The sequence below is a fragment of the Pogonomyrmex barbatus genome, unplaced genomic scaffold, assembly GCF_055798465.1.
Source record: "Pogonomyrmex barbatus isolate J1 unplaced genomic scaffold, ASM5579846v1 scaffold1, whole genome shotgun sequence".
NCBI classification, from domain to species: domain Eukaryota; kingdom Metazoa; phylum Arthropoda; class Insecta; order Hymenoptera; family Formicidae; genus Pogonomyrmex; species Pogonomyrmex barbatus.
The window spans coordinates 10,779,056-10,797,132 of record NW_028297098.1 but is presented as its reverse complement, the minus strand read 5'-3'; the positions used below and the strand labels follow the sequence as shown (position 1 = coordinate 10,797,132).

At 31.8% G+C, this 18,077-nt stretch overlaps 4 protein-coding genes across 11 annotated transcripts in view; 3 read left to right on the top strand and 1 right to left on the bottom strand.

Annotated features, from left to right (window-relative positions):
• LOC105423467 (uncharacterized) overlaps positions 1–1,912 on the top strand; it is a 16,550-nt gene extending 14,638 nt beyond the window's left edge. The window contains exon 5 of the mRNA XM_089085408.1: positions 1,229–1,912. The gene's annotated coding sequence lies outside the window, so the exon portion shown is untranslated. The remainder of the gene's footprint in view (positions 1–1,228) is intronic.
• LOC148938106 (acylphosphatase-2) overlaps positions 1–1,912 on the top strand; it is a 3,481-nt gene extending 1,569 nt beyond the window's left edge. For both annotated transcript variants that reach the window (XM_089085418.1, XM_089085417.1), the window contains exons 3-4: positions 1–30; positions 1,229–1,912. The exon at positions 1–30 is cut by the window's left edge and continues 97 nt beyond it. In XM_089085418.1, coding sequence (XP_088941544.1) covers positions 1–30; positions 1,229–1,343 — 145 coding nt within the window. In that variant the 3' untranslated portion in view covers positions 1,344–1,912. The remainder of the gene's footprint in view (positions 31–1,228) is intronic.
• On the bottom strand, positions 1,824–9,493 carry Rab3-GAP (Rab3 GTPase activating protein). 2 transcript variants are annotated; one of them, XM_089085400.1, is made up of 21 exons: positions 9,177–9,322; positions 8,941–9,101; positions 8,277–8,465; positions 8,098–8,208; positions 7,772–7,853; positions 7,590–7,707; positions 7,307–7,508; positions 6,887–7,214; positions 6,366–6,797; positions 5,870–6,240; positions 5,398–5,763; positions 5,109–5,309; positions 4,588–4,969; positions 4,412–4,506; positions 4,081–4,326; positions 3,817–3,990; positions 3,542–3,723; positions 3,189–3,410; positions 2,821–3,111; positions 2,471–2,623; positions 1,824–2,399 (listed from the first exon to the last, which is right to left on the bottom strand). In XM_089085400.1, exons 3-21 carry the CDS (start codon positions 8,359–8,361, stop codon positions 2,247–2,249), a joined length of 4,194 nt encoding a protein of 1,397 aa, XP_088941526.1. In that variant the 5' UTR covers positions 8,362–8,465; positions 8,941–9,101; positions 9,177–9,322; the 3' UTR covers positions 1,824–2,246. The 2 variants fall into 2 exon arrangements, with proteins under 2 accessions (XP_088941526.1, XP_088941527.1); XM_089085401.1 differs by lacking the exons at positions 8,941–9,101; positions 9,177–9,322 and adding an exon at positions 9,354–9,493.
• Positions 9,423–17,855, top strand: LOC112552351 (uncharacterized). 6 transcript variants are annotated; one of them, XR_016141428.1, is made up of 5 exons: positions 9,423–9,564; positions 12,383–12,727; positions 14,686–14,801; positions 14,880–14,951; positions 15,721–17,855. XR_016141428.1 is itself a non-coding variant. In XM_089085414.1 (4 exons), exons 2-4 carry the CDS (start codon positions 12,622–12,624, stop codon positions 15,900–15,902), a joined length of 360 nt encoding a protein of 119 aa, XP_088941540.1. In that variant the 5' UTR covers positions 9,423–9,564; positions 12,383–12,621; the 3' UTR covers positions 15,903–17,855. The 6 variants fall into 6 exon arrangements, 3 of the variants coding, with proteins under 3 accessions (XP_088941540.1, XP_088941542.1, XP_088941541.1); XR_016141429.1 differs by lacking the exon at positions 14,880–14,951; XM_089085414.1 differs by lacking the exon at positions 14,686–14,801.
• The last annotated feature ends 222 nt before the right edge of the window (positions 17,856–18,077 follow it).

The following is an 18,077-nucleotide window of genomic DNA, read 5'->3' as shown; positions in this document are numbered from 1 at the left end:
GCAAGGATTTCGAGCGCTTGTCGATCAAATGTGAGTCTTGAAATTGAATCTCTACGCTCTATCAATTTGGAAATAGTCAATCAATTGGGAATAATCAGATTATTTAGTTGGGAAAGAACCAGTTTATACTTAGATACGACAATGTTCGCGTGTTCACACGGTTCTTCGATCATACGTAGCCTTGACTAACCATTGCTGTAACAAGTGATATGTTCAAAACTGACTTTAATAACGATTTAATCAAATAATGACGCAGTAATCGTATCATCTCTTTTCTTTGTTGGCAAATGACAACGACTATAATTAGAAGTAACTAGATTATAGTTACTGCATCTACTTATGTACCATTGACGTTGAAATAATACAAGATCGTAGGATTGTATAGTATCGCTTTATCCAAGCAATATTTTAAATTTTCCGAAAAATATTCTGAAATAGTAGAAACTAATCGAATTTGAAAGAGAGAAGAAATTCTCTCACTTCTTTGAAAAAGCTTTATGCTTCGATAAAAGCATGAAATGGGAAACGGAATGCGTCTGTTTTTGAAATGACAGATCATTAAAAGCAAAATGTAGAAAATTTTTGAATTATTAAACATAATATTAGTCAAAACTATTATCGCGATCAAAAAATAACATGATTATATTCGAAGCACAGTTTAATATTGCTAATCAACTTATATTACACAATAGTACTAGAAATTAATCTTGCATGTAAGGAATAATTGTTGTAACATTCAGTTACTTTCCGTTTATGCGTACAGAAGAAATTTCAATGTCATTAAAATTTCTTATTAACACGCGCTATTTACAAGAGATAATAAACAGAAAGTTATAACAGAAAGTTTAATTGAATACCTTCGAGTAAAAATAACCGAACTCGGTCTGATTAGTCTAATTATAATTTCGAAGCGCATGAAACACTGGTGGAAAATGTATTCGTACAGAACGCACACTTGGTGAACAACAAATAACGATGTCGACGATGCAATTGGCAATGCGACAAACATTCATAACACGACCTTCTTAAACTTGAAACCGAGCATCAATCGTTTGCCAGTACAGAAAAACATATCTGCGTTTCACATTTTGAAAAATCGCGCATGTTTTCTGTGCTTTTAAAGAACACTTAAAAAAACGTATTAGTGACCATTTATATGTCATTTAAATTAGTAGAATGATTTATAATAGCTTTAATATGTAACGTGTAATAAATATCCAATTTCCAGGGCACAATGGTTAATGTCAGTGGGCAGTCCAGGTAGCGAGATACATCATTGCGAGTTTACAAATTGGGAGACTATTACACGGCAGCAATATCAAGGTTTTGCGATTCGTTTTTAAGTTATCGCATAATCGACCGTGCATGTTTAATGCCATATAATTTTAAAATTAATGCAAACACAAGATTTATATGTGATACAGAATATATTGGAAAATTTTATATCTAAAACAGTTATAAAGGTATAAAACATTTCATACAAGACGCATCTGTACCTTACGTTATTTGAACAAATTGTTAATCCACATGCATGGCTAAGGCATAATATTTAATGTATGTTTAATAAATTATAGATTCTTTATATAAACGCTACCAAAACATGATTACTTAGGATAAGGATATATATTCAAGAGAAATGTTATATTTGGTTATAGGCATACAGTGATAATTAGAATTTAAACTCAATATAGAGTAATTAAGAATTAAGAATTTATATAGATTTCATGTATAGACTCTTAAAAAAAATCGATCTTAAATAAATTCGACTAAACATAAAGACAAAAAAAATTTATATGTGCATCTCAGAACGAAATCAATTAATATCCTGTGTGTATATCAATGTATTTTACATACAAACATATATGTACAGATATGAATACAGATAAAGACAATTGTGTTTCTTGCGTTAGAATTGTGTCATTAACTATCGAGGTGGTTTCCGATTCCGTTTATAATTAAATTGCCCGATTCCGTTTATAATTAAATATTAAATTAAATAATGTATTGAAAAGTATATAACAATTACTTATTCTTACAACTTTGCAATTTGATTACCATTATCTTTTTTAGTATTATTATCTGCGACAATAGCATATTGTCTTTTCATTAACAAAAAACAATGGCTTCGAGTCTATTCTCGTTTCGTTGTATTTTTAATATATACAAGCGGTACAGTTCGACAAAATCCCGCCATTCTTAGTCTTTCCCTTCACAATATCACGGGACGCAGTTTATATAATTTGAAATTAATTATTATCTTCATAAATAAATGTTGCATCTAACATTAATAGCATAATATGATAATCACAATGCGTTTTAGGTAAATGCACTGATACTCGTCGAATCAATTCCATAGTATCGGCATTCGAACAATTTGTACAGACTATCTCAGGTACGTTCTAAAAATAAATCAAACTGTCAGGCAAGCTCAAAATATTCGATAAATACAACAGAGTTACCCTCGACTTACCAGGTTTTCCAAATATCTTGTAAGCGCTGGGCTCATTCGTGACATTTCTTCCAAAAGATTAGGCGTTTTTGAAAGATATGCCATCATTCTTCTTCCAACTATAGGTAATAAGTTTGCAGCCAAGCGTTCGATATCGGTTACCATTACAGTTACCTAACGACAAATGGAACAGATAGTTATGAATAAAGAATATAAACGTGTCACGTAATACATGATATAAGTGATTATAAGCATTTATATTTGATGTATACATGCATTTGTCGATAAATATACACGTATAAATATACATGTATAAAATATACACGTATGCATACGTACAAAAATGAATAATAAATTTATTATATATCTACCTCTTCCGCTAAACGATCGAAACCATTTATATACAGCTGACAGGCTTGATGTATCCTTAATTCATCATTATTAATTTTCCAGATACACGCTAATGTTTGACATTTGCTCATCCACGAGATAGCCTGTGTCGAACTGACCGTCACGCCATCGGTGGTCTCCCGATGAATAAATTCCATCGATGCTGTAATTACTCTACATAAAAAGTCTGTACGGGCATTGTCCCTCTTGTCATCTCGGTACCACGTAAGTATCACTTTGTCGGTTATATCTTGAAAGAGATAGGGCTGTACCTGCGTGTGAGTAAGGGACAAATGTTTGTATATGACTATACACACCTTTAATTATACACCTCTCGCTACAGACTTACCACAGATTCGAACAAATTATTCAATGGTTTCAACATTTTCAAATTGAGACACGCCATCATATACAAGACATTAGTCACTTGTACATGTAACAGAATTAAGTCGTACCAAGCTGGTGCTTGAGAAATGGCTAATGCAGCAAATGGTTGCGGTCCATCGAGATGTCCGTCCCACAATTCTTCCGATTTTGTTATCGCACAATCTCCACGTTCGAGTATTTCAGCCTACGTATAGTATAAATCAACTCGTAAAGTAAAAAGATGATGTATGACTTACCACGCATAGTCGTGTGTATTCACTACATATTTCTTATGTAACAATTTATTTAATTCGTTAATTGCATAATTCTACGTACATCGATAAATATATCCAAGAAGGAGACACAGTGCTGTAAAAATGTCGTTACTTGAATGTCAGACAAACCAACGTCTTGCATACACAATCTTTCCTTTGGTAATTTTCCGAGTTTGTTCATCAGCTTTGCCACCGCTTCTATTCTTTTCTTTATGTGAAGCGTCCACAACAGACAACAGACGCCTATCGAGTAAACATAAAAGTGTGCACATGAATAAATATATATGAATGTTTCTAAAGTAGCTTACCGAAGAAGCGATATAAAAGCAAGTTTACCGTGTCTCATATTCTTTATAGGTATTTGTCGTAAAACAGTCAAGGCAGCTGCAAGCGAATTTAGCTGAGTAACATCTTTATTCCACGACATGGCAAACTCCCAGCATAAATTGGCTAGTAAAACACTGCTCGTTAAACTGTATGGGAAATGTCGTTTGAGTAGAGCTACTTTGTCTAGAGAAGAAAGATTCATATTACGATTAAATGTACATAATTGGAAACCCATTTCTATCGTCTTTACCGTCTCTATAAATTATATCTTGCCTAAAACAGATGCTTCCGTAGTCGTGTCCACCTTTGCTTCGTCTCCGATTTCTACCGATAAAGAGAGAAGTTTCATTCGGTCCTGTCGAGACACTTCAATAGCAGTCGCCTCACTCAGCGTATCAGTCAATTGTACAGAACCCACCGATAATTGCTGATCGAATTCTATGTCAGTAGTATCGATTAACCGTGCTGGATCGATACCGGTTGTACCGAGCCATTTCGCAACCAGTTCAGACACCGAACCTGATTCAAGCGAATAGAATGTGGAGAATCAAGAGTACAGTACTAATAACCGGATGTATTATCGAATAAGCAAGTTTAGACATACCTCTTCCTTTAGAGAGAATCGATGCCAGAGAAATATCATTTCTCGTAAATGGCAGAGCATAGAATTGCGTTGTCTCATCCAATATAACATGCTGACTAGAAATAAAATAATCTTTGTTATTACAAGGAAAAATCACAACACGTCTCTATGCATTCCAATCATTATCTAATACACACCTAATAACAGCATTCAATATAGTAATATCCTCTAGATTCCCGATCAACAACGTAAATTGACAGGTATCGTTACTGACATTTTCCCATTCGCTAATCAAATTATATGTTTCATCGTCTGGTGTGACATCATTCGGTTTATTCACAATTTCATCTATCTGAGTTAAATCGTTTCCGTTTTTAGTGTCCTCCTCGTTTCCACGATCCTTCGATAGTTTCTGACTTTGCAATTTCTCCTTATACTTCTCTAGAGTCATAGCGGTCGCTCTGCACGCTAACGCAGCAGTGAACGCCTTGAAAGGTTTCGCAGATTCTGTCAGAATAGTGCGTACATTTTTCCACCATGAAGAAATTTCATTGTAGTCAACACAAATTTTTTCCACATCTGTTAGATTACAGATTATTAAACTCAACAGATCAATTCAATATATCTCATATATATATATATATATATATATATATATATATATATATATATATCATATATATCATATGATATTATGGAAAACACAATAAAAATTTACCGGTTAATAAACAAATAACATGTAAAAGCTGCGTAAAACGTTTTAATTCTATTTCCAAAGATTCATCTTCCTCCTTGTGCATCCAATATATCAATGCCAATCGCATAAAGATAAATGGTTGAATGTTACTGTCTTTAGCTGCTTGCTGCCATTTTTCTTTCGCATCATTCAAACGCATCCATCCTTGATATATCAATCGTGCTAAACGTCGCGTTAAATCATATTTCATAACTATGTAGAATACAATCACGATAATTATAAATTTTCAAACATTACGAAGTATACTTACAGATCTTGTATACATTTTCCTCCTTTACATCTTTTCGTAGCCCGATCAGTCTCGACGTGCCTAATTCAAAGCACGATAAAAAATCAAAGAACACATTTTCATCCTTAAATTTAACTCTGGTTTCCGATGAAACGTTACCATCTATGAAGTTGTTTAACATCTTGGCCAATTTAGTAACATGGTTTACCTCTCGCTCCGAAGTTAATAATATTAAAGATAAACTTTTAGCACTCGTCACATCATTAATCGTTATATCATACTTGGATGAAATATCAAATCGAAATTTAACGTATTTATAAAACGTAATCAATTGTTGTAATTGGGTTGTCAATTTGCGAAGCATCTTGGCGGTAGGTTCCGATTCTTCTGCAATAATTTTCCACATCCATCAGCATATATTCCATTAGCAAAAAATTGATATAATTTATTTACCGGTACATAGCGCGGAACGCTAGTACGACATTGCACGTACCTGGTTTTGTCGCAAAACAAAGCGTCGCGGCGAGTAAAGCGTCTGGTAAAATATGTTTGCTATTCATTAAAATCTCTAACATCTGTATTCGAACTTCATTCGTTTCTATTCCGAGACAAATGGTAGTAACTTCAGAAATTAATTTTTCCTCATCATAGTCCTCTTCTCTCAGAAACGTCCTCAGTTTCCGAAGTAAATGTATGTCACGTGCTCGTTTTCCATTTTTACTATTTAGTGCAAAGTGGAATGGAACGCAAATCTCCTTTAATCCTCCAAGTGGATCGATAAAGACACACGAGTATTGCGCTTTATTTTTCAACAAAGTAACATTATCGTTCACGCCGAGAAAGCCATAATTAATGTACAATAATCTACAAGAACATCAATGATCTCGTATGAGAAACGGGAAAAACAGCGATAGAGAATGAAAGGGACGGGAAATGGAAGGAACGGAGAGAAGAAGAGTAGAATAAGTACAATAGCAAATACAACTCACCGTCCATTTTTGCTAGCAGTAAAGGTAGTGATTTTTGGGCCTTGCTGAATATTCCAAATATCTATCACACCCTTCTTTGGTGCATAAATAACCAAAAATAGGGCAGTGCGTAACAAAACTTTTCGTCCAGATTTTTCGATATTCCGACGAATTCCGCGATCTCTCTCTTCGGTGACTTCTATCCAGCCACATTGAGCATCGCGATATCCTTTCCACATCCTCACAGCTATGCCCTTTTTATTACTCGCAAGTATCACTCTGCCCATACCGTCTGATATTACCGAAAACATTTTGTTCGGACTGCAAACAATGCAGTCACCCTCTCTCATAATATCGCTTAAACCAAATCGACACGTCATTGTCTCTACAGACTCATGAATGGCACCTTTCGATGCTTCAGACATTATATTCTTGGAATTTCCACGAAACCATCTGAGTCAACAAAATTTTTTTTTCTTTTTACAAATAATTCTTATTAAACTTTCACATGGAAACTACTCAGACATATGAAAAGTACTTACGGAACAGCAGTGCCAATAGCGTTGGCCAATTTGCTAGCCATAGCGATAGCAACATCTGACAAGACTGGTGCATTACTACCTTCCAGCGCATAGTGAAATCCTACAAATGGTCGTTTTCCCGTTGCAATAATTAAATTATGTTGCGGCGCGCTAGATCTGTATGTCGCGTTATATCCACCGCAAATCGATGCTGTCATTAAATGATCAAAGCTATTTATCAACGTCGTACCTATCACTTCAGAATCGTTCGCAATATCTTGATTCTTGAATGCCCATTTTTTATACGACAAATTTGTAATCGGTGGTAAATCATCGCAATTCGCTTGAACTATAAAATAAAAGAATACACATCAAAATTCAATTCTATAAAAGAGGAAACAACACGAATAAAAAAAGAAAAGATTAAATAACAACATATACTTTTGGCCAAATGATTTCTACAGGCACGTAAAGTTGAAAATAATGGAAATCCTTGCAATATACAAACACCACTATTGTATAAAATGTAAATCTCTTCGTTACAGCCAGCATCTCCAGTGTGTTTTGGTAAACTAAACGACTGGCATTTTATTCCTAGAACTGATTCATTATGGATTCGTTCCTCCAGGAGCAACGCGCCTGTCTAATAAAATAGGAACCGTATGTCGTATAACAAATTAATAGGATGGAACAAAATAGCAAATGAGCAAATTGACATTCTTACTTCCGTATAGAATCTAATGAAACCTGTATTATATCCAACAGCTATACATGTCCAATCCGGACCAGTAGCTTTTCCTAAAGATATCAAAGGCAAACAGATCACCGACGTTATCCATTCACTAAAAAGTATCTTGATTACAATTTACATACATTGTTTCAATGTAGCTCCAAAATGTTACTCACTTGGCTTCTTTCGTCACTTCTCCATGCCACATTATATAGAATTTATTTTTTATTTCATCCAATTCTTCCGAATCCCATCTCGCTATAGAAAAACAACATAATTATATATTTCACTCGTATATACATATTTTATACATTTCACTCGTATACGTGTATACAAACGCACGTCTATCTGGAGAAATCATTCATCGATTCGAAACATCAAATAAATTATATTTGTCACGATCATCATCGACCAATCATCATCGACCAATCATCATCGACCAATGAAACTGCATGTGTAAATATAACAAGAGCATAATAGCAAATAAAAGATTTTAACTTACAAACAAATATAATCATCTTAGTATTCCAAGCCATCGCAAGTACATCTCCAACTGACGATAGCGATATAGCACAGTCTTGAAGAGGTAGTTCATCGCTCGGTATATATTCGACTAAAAGAAATTTATAAAAATATTAGAATATACAATATCTCAATGCATATTGTATCAAGAAAACTTACATTTACCAATAGCATCACCATAAAGCAATCTTTTAATATTATCCACATCTGGTAGGTTCGCTATTCCTTTAATTCGACAGGACATTATGTTTATAGTAGGTTGATTATAAACAAAATAATCTTTCAATATAACGCCTAAACCATGTATCTACTCATTTACTACAGTACCCCGACACATAGTAGCCAAATCTGAAAAGACAAATTGTGTGCAAAGTCTGTTATAAATTTCTGATGCTAGAAAGACAACAGATTGCTATATCTAATATCTATAATATCTATAATATCTAATTGCTATATCTAATATCTGATAATGTTAGCAAACTGCTGTCAGAAACTTGACAGAATCTGTTGACATTCTGTGCTAGCAGATTGGCAGCAGAAATCGAGTAGACCCTGCTGCAGGCTGCCATCAGATTGGCGGCAGAAAGCAAACAGGGCTGCACAACACAATTTGATAGCAGGATCTGCTTGATTTCTGCTGCCAGTCTGTTGCCAAAGAATGTCAACAGGTTCTGTCAACAGAATGTAAGCAGAATGAGACTTTAGATGAAGTCTACTAACATTTTCTGATTAAATCTGTTGCCAGTTTGCTGACATTCTGCTAACATTTTGTTAACTGGGTATTTAAATATATGTGAAAATCCAAATAACCGATGGTACATACAGTATGTCTCTTCAATACGAATCGTTACTCAGCATTCTTTGAATATCATAATCGTTCATCGAGTTCGCTCATTTTATAATAAAAAAGATCAGTCGTTATTGAATCATTACGAATAGTGACAACCGAAAAAAGATACACAACACACACAGTCGAATCGTAACCTGTACAGGATTGATAGGAGTGACAAATAAATTCCTTTGACTATAGGCAGAGAGATACCGTAGAAATCGTCGTACACTACTACCACCAACGTCTATATTGAGCCGTGGAACTATAAGTCACAAATTAATACACATGCAAAATAAAAGCACAGTATAGAGACGCTATAATCAGAGGGTGCGTTCCTTTATTTATTCCGAATACTATCAGTACTACGAATAGCGTTCCGATATAAGGTGTGTTGCTTTACTCACTCCGAGTATCGTCAATACTACGAATAGCGTTCCAATATAGAAAGCAGTTCGAAAATACTGCCTTGAATTCTATGACGTCATTGATTTTGACGTACTTTCTGTTGCGGCTACTGCAACCAGCGAAGTAAAGCAGTCAGAGCACAAACATGGCTGCTTCCATGGAGACTGAAATAACCTTGATTGATGCTGAAGAAAATAAAGCGTATAATATGTACGTATATATATTCATATAAAATCATGAAATAATATAATAAAATTATTATATGATATTATATATTATATATTATATATTATAAATTATTTAATAATAATAATAATAATAATAATAATAATAATAATAATAATAATGATAATAATAATAATAATTGTTAATATTAATATTATTATTATTAATTTTTTTATTATTATTAATTATTTTTTATATATTTAATATATATAGGGTGATTCAGAACAACCGTTTATTCTTAAAGAAGCGTATTCCTGACTTTATTCTAAGACAATTTTTCTTTTACCAAAATTTTATCCGAAGCTTAGTTTTTAAATTATAAGCAGAAATAGTTTATCAATTACGGGCTGAGTATAGAAGGTAGGCAGGGACGGCGCAACTTACCGTCCAATGCGGGTGATTACGCGGAGCGCACACTGCGATCAGCTGCTTTGCTACGAGACACAAACACACATGCACATTCGTGCTCGCACACATGCATGCACACATATACGCACACGCATGCATAAACTTACCTTGTAAAAATTCGATGTTTTCGTAGCTTGCAAAAAACGGACAGATTAATATCATAATTTCACTCGCCGTGATAGCAACTTTTTTTCCATGTGACGAATCCACAGCGAATAAATCAAACTTTTTCTTTCTTGAATTATATCAATATTCACGCACTCGATTGATTTATAAAAATCCAAATCTATCGGTCCATCACTATTAACCGCTACCGATTAATTATTTGACGACTGAGAATTAAACAGCACATTACATACAATTAGAGAAATTAGAAATTTTCTTTTTTTTATAAATTGTATCACATTATCAACACGTTTATTGATGCACTCGATCGATAAAATAAGGCCTTTATCCGAATGAATCGGTTCATCAGTAATAATCACTATCAGTTAATCATTCGGCGAATGAGAATACTCGATGAAAAAAAAACACATTATGTATAATCACAATAATTAATTATTTATAAACACATATCAACACTTTTACGAACTTATGCAATGATCAATAAATCGAAAAATTCACGAATAATAAATTACAAAGTAATAAATTACATTTAATTATTACCGATTAATCGGCTGGTTTGGAAATCATTTGATAAGATGCGTTACATATACGACACACGTTACTCGATGAGAAGTTCTGTTTGACAATAATAAGTAGTCCACAGATTGCAAGTTATGTATGTAAAATTCCTTTTCGTGTGAATAGCGATTCATCACTGAATATCACATGAGAAGCAAATCTGGGATTTCATTCAACATTTCTCAGAAAATTTTCGCAGAATGTTCTTCTTAGATAATAATCCTCAAGTCGTAAATATTGTACGCGTGTGTAATGAAATGTGTGCAATTTTTCTTCTTTCAATATCCTTTATACAGTTGCATATGATAAATCGTTCTCGAGCAACGATCCGAATACTCATTTTCGGATTTTGCGCGAAAGCACGTACAACTGTCTCCATATTTCGCAAATTTCTTGCCTCGCGATCTTTCCGAGTGTCGTGTTTGTTTGGGAGGATTGCCAGTTTCGTATAGCCTTTGAGCAGCTCGAAGTATAACAGGAGCCGATGGATGTGTTCTTGCTCGGTTTGGGTACAATTCGGCGTATCATCTTGCAATAGCGTGATATTGCCCATGATGCTCACCAAGTGCCATCAGCATATCGTAATATTCTTCATAAATGTTCCCATATCATCTTGATAAGGATGTTTTTCTAATAATCAAAGGATTATTGAGCTAAGTATCGATCATCTCATTCTATTTATACGATCTTCGTGGGAGACCATATCTCCTTCTGCGCCATCCCCTGCGAATAGGAGATCGCGGATTGAGACCCGCAAATTGCCATGTCTCACTCTGTGCCATCCCCTCACGAATAGGAGATTGCGGATTGAGACCCGCAAACCGCGATCTCCTATTCGTGGGGGGTGGCGCGGAGGGGGGACATGGTCTCCCACAGAGATCGTATAAATAGGATGAGACGATTGATATTTCGCTTAATAATCCTTTGATTATTAAAAGATTATGCATAATATGTTTTTTTTCATCAAGTATTCTCATTCACCGAATGATTAACAGATAGTGATTATTACTGATGAACCAATTAATTCGTAAAGGTCTTATTTTATCGATCGAGTGCGTCAGTAAATGTGATGATTAATAATGTTATACAATTTATAAGAAAAAGAAAATTTCTAATTTCTCTAATTGTAATGTGCTGTTTAATTTGAGTAATTCTCAGTCGCCAAATAATTAATCGGTAGCGATTAATAGTGATGGACCGATAGATTTGAATTTTTATAAATCAATCGAATGCGTGAGTATTAATATAATTCAAGAAAGAAAAACTTTGATTTATTCGATATGGATTCGTCGCATGGAAAGAGTTGCTATCATGGCGAATGAAATTATCTGTTCGTTTTTTGCAAGGTATGGAGACATTAAATTTTTACAAAGTAAGTGCATGCATGTGTGTGTGTGCGTGCGTGTATGTGTGCTTGCATGCATGCGAGCGCGAATGTGCATGTGTGTTTGTGTCTCGTAGCAAAGCAGTTGATCGCAGCGTGCGCCCCGCGTAGTTACCCGTGGACGGTGAATTGCGCCGTCCCTGCTTATCTTCTATACTCAGCGTAATTGATAAATTATTTCTGCTTATAATTTAAAAACTAAGCTTCGAATAAAATTTTGGTAAAGGAAAAATTGTCTTAGAATAAAATCAGGAATATGTTCCTTTAAGGACAAACAATTGTTCTGAATTACTCTGTATAATAAAATTATATTTTTTTTAATATTAGATATGCCAGCCATTATTTCAGTTAGAGCTTCAGAAAACATACTGCAACTGCGTTCCGCTTTATAATCTTGAAGCAGTTAAAAAGCGCATGAAACTAAAACGAAACGATAGCCACAGTACACTTTCATTACGTCTTGAGAACTTGGAGTGAATAAAGGAACGCATCCAGAGACTGGCCACGAAAAAGCAACTTTTGATTGGTCCGCCATCTTTTGACTATTCCTACCTTTGAATATAGGCATGGAGGGGGAATATTGGCACCGAAAGCACAGTATATACAGTAGCGCAACTCTCCCGATTTGGGCAACTCTCTCGAGCGTATGTCAAAAGGAACTGCGCGCGCGAGGTATGTAACCAATCAGAGCACGAATATTCCGTCTCACTTCTCTATATTTTTTCCTCTTGGTAGAGATGCCTATACAGTATTTAACAGAAAATGGCGGGAACACACACATACGCGAATAGATATTTTAAATATTCCCAATCACGATTATTATAACATGAATCTGCCGGAAAAAAATGCTTTTCAATATTTGCGAATATCTTATTAAAAAATGTACAGAAATGCATACGTATGAAATATGCACAGATTATGTAAATGAAAATAAGACTATAATAGATAATACTACTTTATATTGTTTTTTCCGAGCTTATAATAATACAGATGATCCTTTTGGAAATTTACAAATAGCAAATAATAATTTTTGTGCATATATTCATAAATTAGAGGAAATATTTGTGACAACATTTGAAAATAATTGCTTTCAAAAAAATATTGATAATTATTTATATTAACTTGCATAGGATGTAAATTTTGAGGCACCATGTCCACACTTTCCTACAAACTATTTAATAAAATTATTTTTCCGCATGCGTATTTATTTTACTTTATCTCAACATAACAAAGAATGCAAAAGCATTAGTAGAAAAAACAGAAAACTTTTAAACATTTTACATTTATAATTCTTTTCCATACTAATGTATTTTAATTATTATTAATAATTATTAATTATATATATATATATATATATATATATATATATATATACACACATAGTCTTATCTTTATGCACAACATTTACTAATTGATATTTATTAAGTATATGAGTGTGACAATTTATTTGCTAGCATAAATTTTACTTTTATAAGTGTTTAATTTTAATATTAAATCTTTAATCTTTATATCTTTATGTTTGTTTGCATGTTATATTTAAAATGTATAATAAATAAAAGGTATTTTATAAAATTATACGTGTTATGAAAAAATTAAAATTTTAACTTTAACTGTTAAATTTCTTTCTTTACTGCTTTTCCTTTGGTTCGTACCAAGGTGGATTGAGTAGCTGAGGCACGAACTAATGATTGAGTTGTATGGAAGAAATAAATAAATATTAAACATTAATGTATGAATATTAGAAGTTGAGCATTCTGTTTTATTTAACATCTGCATTTAAATTGCATGTTTATTGTATTATTGTATCTTTTAATATGACATACTTTTAATCATATTTATCCAGACAGTACATAATATAACATTAAAAAAATGTTGATAAAATGTTGTAATGTTTCATATAAATGTGCGGAGTTTTTTTACATCTAATTTGTGTTGGTTTTTCAACATTGATTGTAAAATGTTGCTACATTGAATATGCATATATGTATGTATATACATAAATATTCATTAAAATTTTTTTCTGAAATCAGACAAGAAAGGTCACCAATTTATTAAATTTTCATTGAAATTTTTTTACATCAAAACAACTTCAATAAACAGAGCGACACGGATCTTTTGTCTGACAATTATCTGCCTGTCCTTAACCAGTTAGCCCCGATTTAACTCCTTCTTTCCTCCTCTTCCTATTGTTCCGTCTCCACCACATACATTTTTCTCTTTTCTCTTCTCTTATTCCTTTTCTTGTCTCCTTTCTTCAAGCCTGTATCGGTTTGTTTTTCTGACAACAGTAATGATTACTATTTGATACAGACTACTCGACTTTTCGCTCATAGATATTTATTGACTCATTTTTATGGACATAATGACTTTATAATTTTATAATTCAACATAATAATTTTTATTTTTTATTTATTTATTTATTTAATTTAATTTTTTTTATTTATTTCTTTAATATTTATTTCTTATTTATCTTTATTTTTATTTTTATTCTTTTATTTTCCCAACTTCCGACTTTTTAGTTTTTGACTATTTGTTTTGACTATTTGACGATTTTTTTTTATCTGACTAATTTTAATACGTTTTGACGGTTTGGGTGATTTAGCATTTTAATTGGTTTTTATATAATTTAGATACTAAGAATATCTTTGGGCATTTGTCTGACCTGATCTTTGTCATGTTTCTGTCCCTGTTCATGTTGGGAGCAAGTGACTGGAGATTTTTTATTTGTCTTTTTGATTGATTCTATGTAAGTCCAATAGCAATATTTCATTTTAATGTAACACAAATTTGTTTTAAGATTTATATATTCTATGTTTTTCCTCAGATGTTACTGAAGATAATTTAATACAGGTCGAAATGTTTAATGTTGTTTCTTCAATAAACAAAAATTTTTCAAGTAAGAAGATTCGGCTTGACTTATATGTCTCTTATTTTTCTCATTTATATTAAATTATGTTTTATTTTGCTATATTATATCATAATTTCATATATAAATTAGTAATAATAGGCAATTTAAAATTGCATTATAAAAGTGAAATATACGTAAAATCGTGGAAGAGCAATGCAAAAACCTAAAATCTACGTCATATCGGTATGATATCAATGTTCCATCAACATAGATTCAATATTGAAACAATTTTGTGTCAATGTCCATCAGACGTAGACATTACAAATATAAATCAACATTCGCGGACATTTTTACATTGCAACAACGTTTATGCAACATTGATTCAGTGTTGATTCAACATCAGCATAGTTGCAACTCAACATTTCTAAAACATTGATTCAATGTTAATGTGCTGTATGGGTTATTAATGTTTGTCAATATTTGTTTCTTTATTTTCCAAATATATATTGCTTTGTCTATGATTTATAAATTTTTTATTTCTATTCATTATTTATTCATTTCATTCATTCATTATTTGCATATTATAATACTTGTTTTTTATATTTTATGAAGTTAACACTGATAGAGATACTAATGAAATTAAAAAAAAATTGTTAATTAATATACTATTTATATTTTTATAATTTAATATATTGTTTTATCTAATGTATTTTTTCTTTTTATTTTTTTTTAGTTTGCATATTTGCATATACATTATCATATAATAAATTAGTTCTATATATTATAATAAAAGTTATATGTATGTTTCTTTAACCAGAGAAAGAAGGGAGGATGTGCGTCACGGCGGGGCCCAACCATAAACCAGTCGTGAAAACTCGTAATTATTTTGCGAAAAAATACACGACCTCAGCCAGGAATCGAACCTGGATCTCCTGCTTATCGGGCAGGCATCTTATCCCTTCGACCACCGAGGCATGTGATGATATTTATCGCAAATAACGTGTTTAGAATAAATACGTCACAATACAATGATACACATATGTACATATATTACAATATACATATATACATGTATAATAATTTGTATTGTTTCAGATATCATATAATATTGCTAACAATCGGTACTAACTTTGTTAAATAATTTTTATTTATTTTTAGAAAAGTCATGTATAATTTTATTTGTGTAATATGACAATACATAATATAATACAAAACTGTACAAATTAATAAAATTTATTTGTACTTTATTTCTATGTATTTAATTGAAGAATACATAATCCCGTATGGAAAGGAATTGAGAACTATTGAAAACTATTCAGATTTCTATAATTACCATTCAATTTCTGTAGTAACTTGAATAGTAACTATTGACAATTACATGCATGAATAGTAATTGAATAGTAACTGTCTATAGATGCCAGAATTATTCGCCAATAGTTGCAGTTACTATTTAATTACTATTCATACACATAGTCGGCAATAGTTACTTTTCAGAACTATTCGTCAATAGTCGCAGTTATTATTCAATTACTATTCATGCATGTAATAGTTACTACTCAAGTTATAGAAATTGAATGATAACTATAGAAATCTGAATAGTTCTCAATAATTCTCAATAGTTCCTTTCCATACGGGATGCAATACCAAGAAATAAATTTCATGCGCCTATGTACATTTCTATTCTAAACATTGTGTATATGATAAGTTAAAAAGATCTACACTGTGTATATGATAAGTTAAAAAGAGAAATTAAGTTATAATAGAAAAAGGAAGTGAGATGGAATATTCGTGCCCTGATTGATTACATATCTCATTCGCGCATGTGCAGTTCATTTTGACATAAAAGGCATCGACGGAGAGTTGCGCTACTGTATATATTGTGTCCAAAGTATGTGCGAGAGAGAAAGATATACGAGTGAACTCGTCCTTTCCGCATGCGTCGAAATTGACAGATAATATAGGCAAGTAATATATAGTGTGAAGAATAGGTAACAAGACTGTTATAAATGATATTATATAGGGATGTAATAGTGAAATGTTAAACAAATATTAATATATATCATTATAACACAAGAAAATAATTTTTATTGATGTTTAAAATGAATCAATATTGTAAACTTACGTCTAATATAATCTTTGTGTATTAAATTGGTAGCGCACTTAGCTTCATAGAATAAACGCAAATTAACATAAATTACAATTATGCTTTTAAAAGTTGCGTTTTATGATTGTCAAACGCATCTTGCTACAAAATGTGTTCTTGATTGCACTGTCATTAAACATTGAATGACAAACATCGTTAAACACTTTCATAGTCACAATTGTCTTAATATTTTTTCTAGTGCGAATTATAATTTGATCGAATAACTGCTTCAGAGCATTATGTTATTTTGACATCATCCGAAAAATTAAATTACCTTTGTTTTTAATAGTAATCAAAATTGAGTCAGTCGATTTTGCAGTGACAAAAGTTACACAAATGTGACAAATGTCCTAATAACTTTCTTACAACATCCCCCTAATAGCATATGATATCATTTAAATATTCTACACTCGTACTGAAAGTACTATGGTCATATGTACTATGGTCATATGTACTATTGCTTAATGTACCACAGAACATTCATATGACATCTTGATGATATCATTTCTCGAATATTCTTAAGCTCATCTTCAGAATATACCGAATATATACCCTAACAGCACGTGATATCATACTGTATTTATACTGTAATCATACCAAATATAATAAGATTATTCGTATAAAATCTATATATCCCAACTAACAAGATAATGTCATTATGACGATGATTTAAGGTCATTTTTTGTCAGTGTACTAAAAAACAACATAAAATAAACGTAACATTTGTCACGAAATATTATCATAAATATATTGTCATTTAATCGTCATTTTTAAGTCATTTTTAATGAATAAATAATGAAATAACATTATTAATGACTATCTTTCTTAATTAACCTTAATATATAAATAAGAAAAATATTTCTCATATTTAATACAATTATTGATAAATTCATAAACAAATAAACAAAATATTCAATCAAAATATTCAACAATTTATAAACAATTTTCATAATAAAAATAACTCTCATTAAACATAATATATTATAGGTTCACGGATCTATATATGTAATTAAATTATCCATATAAATTAC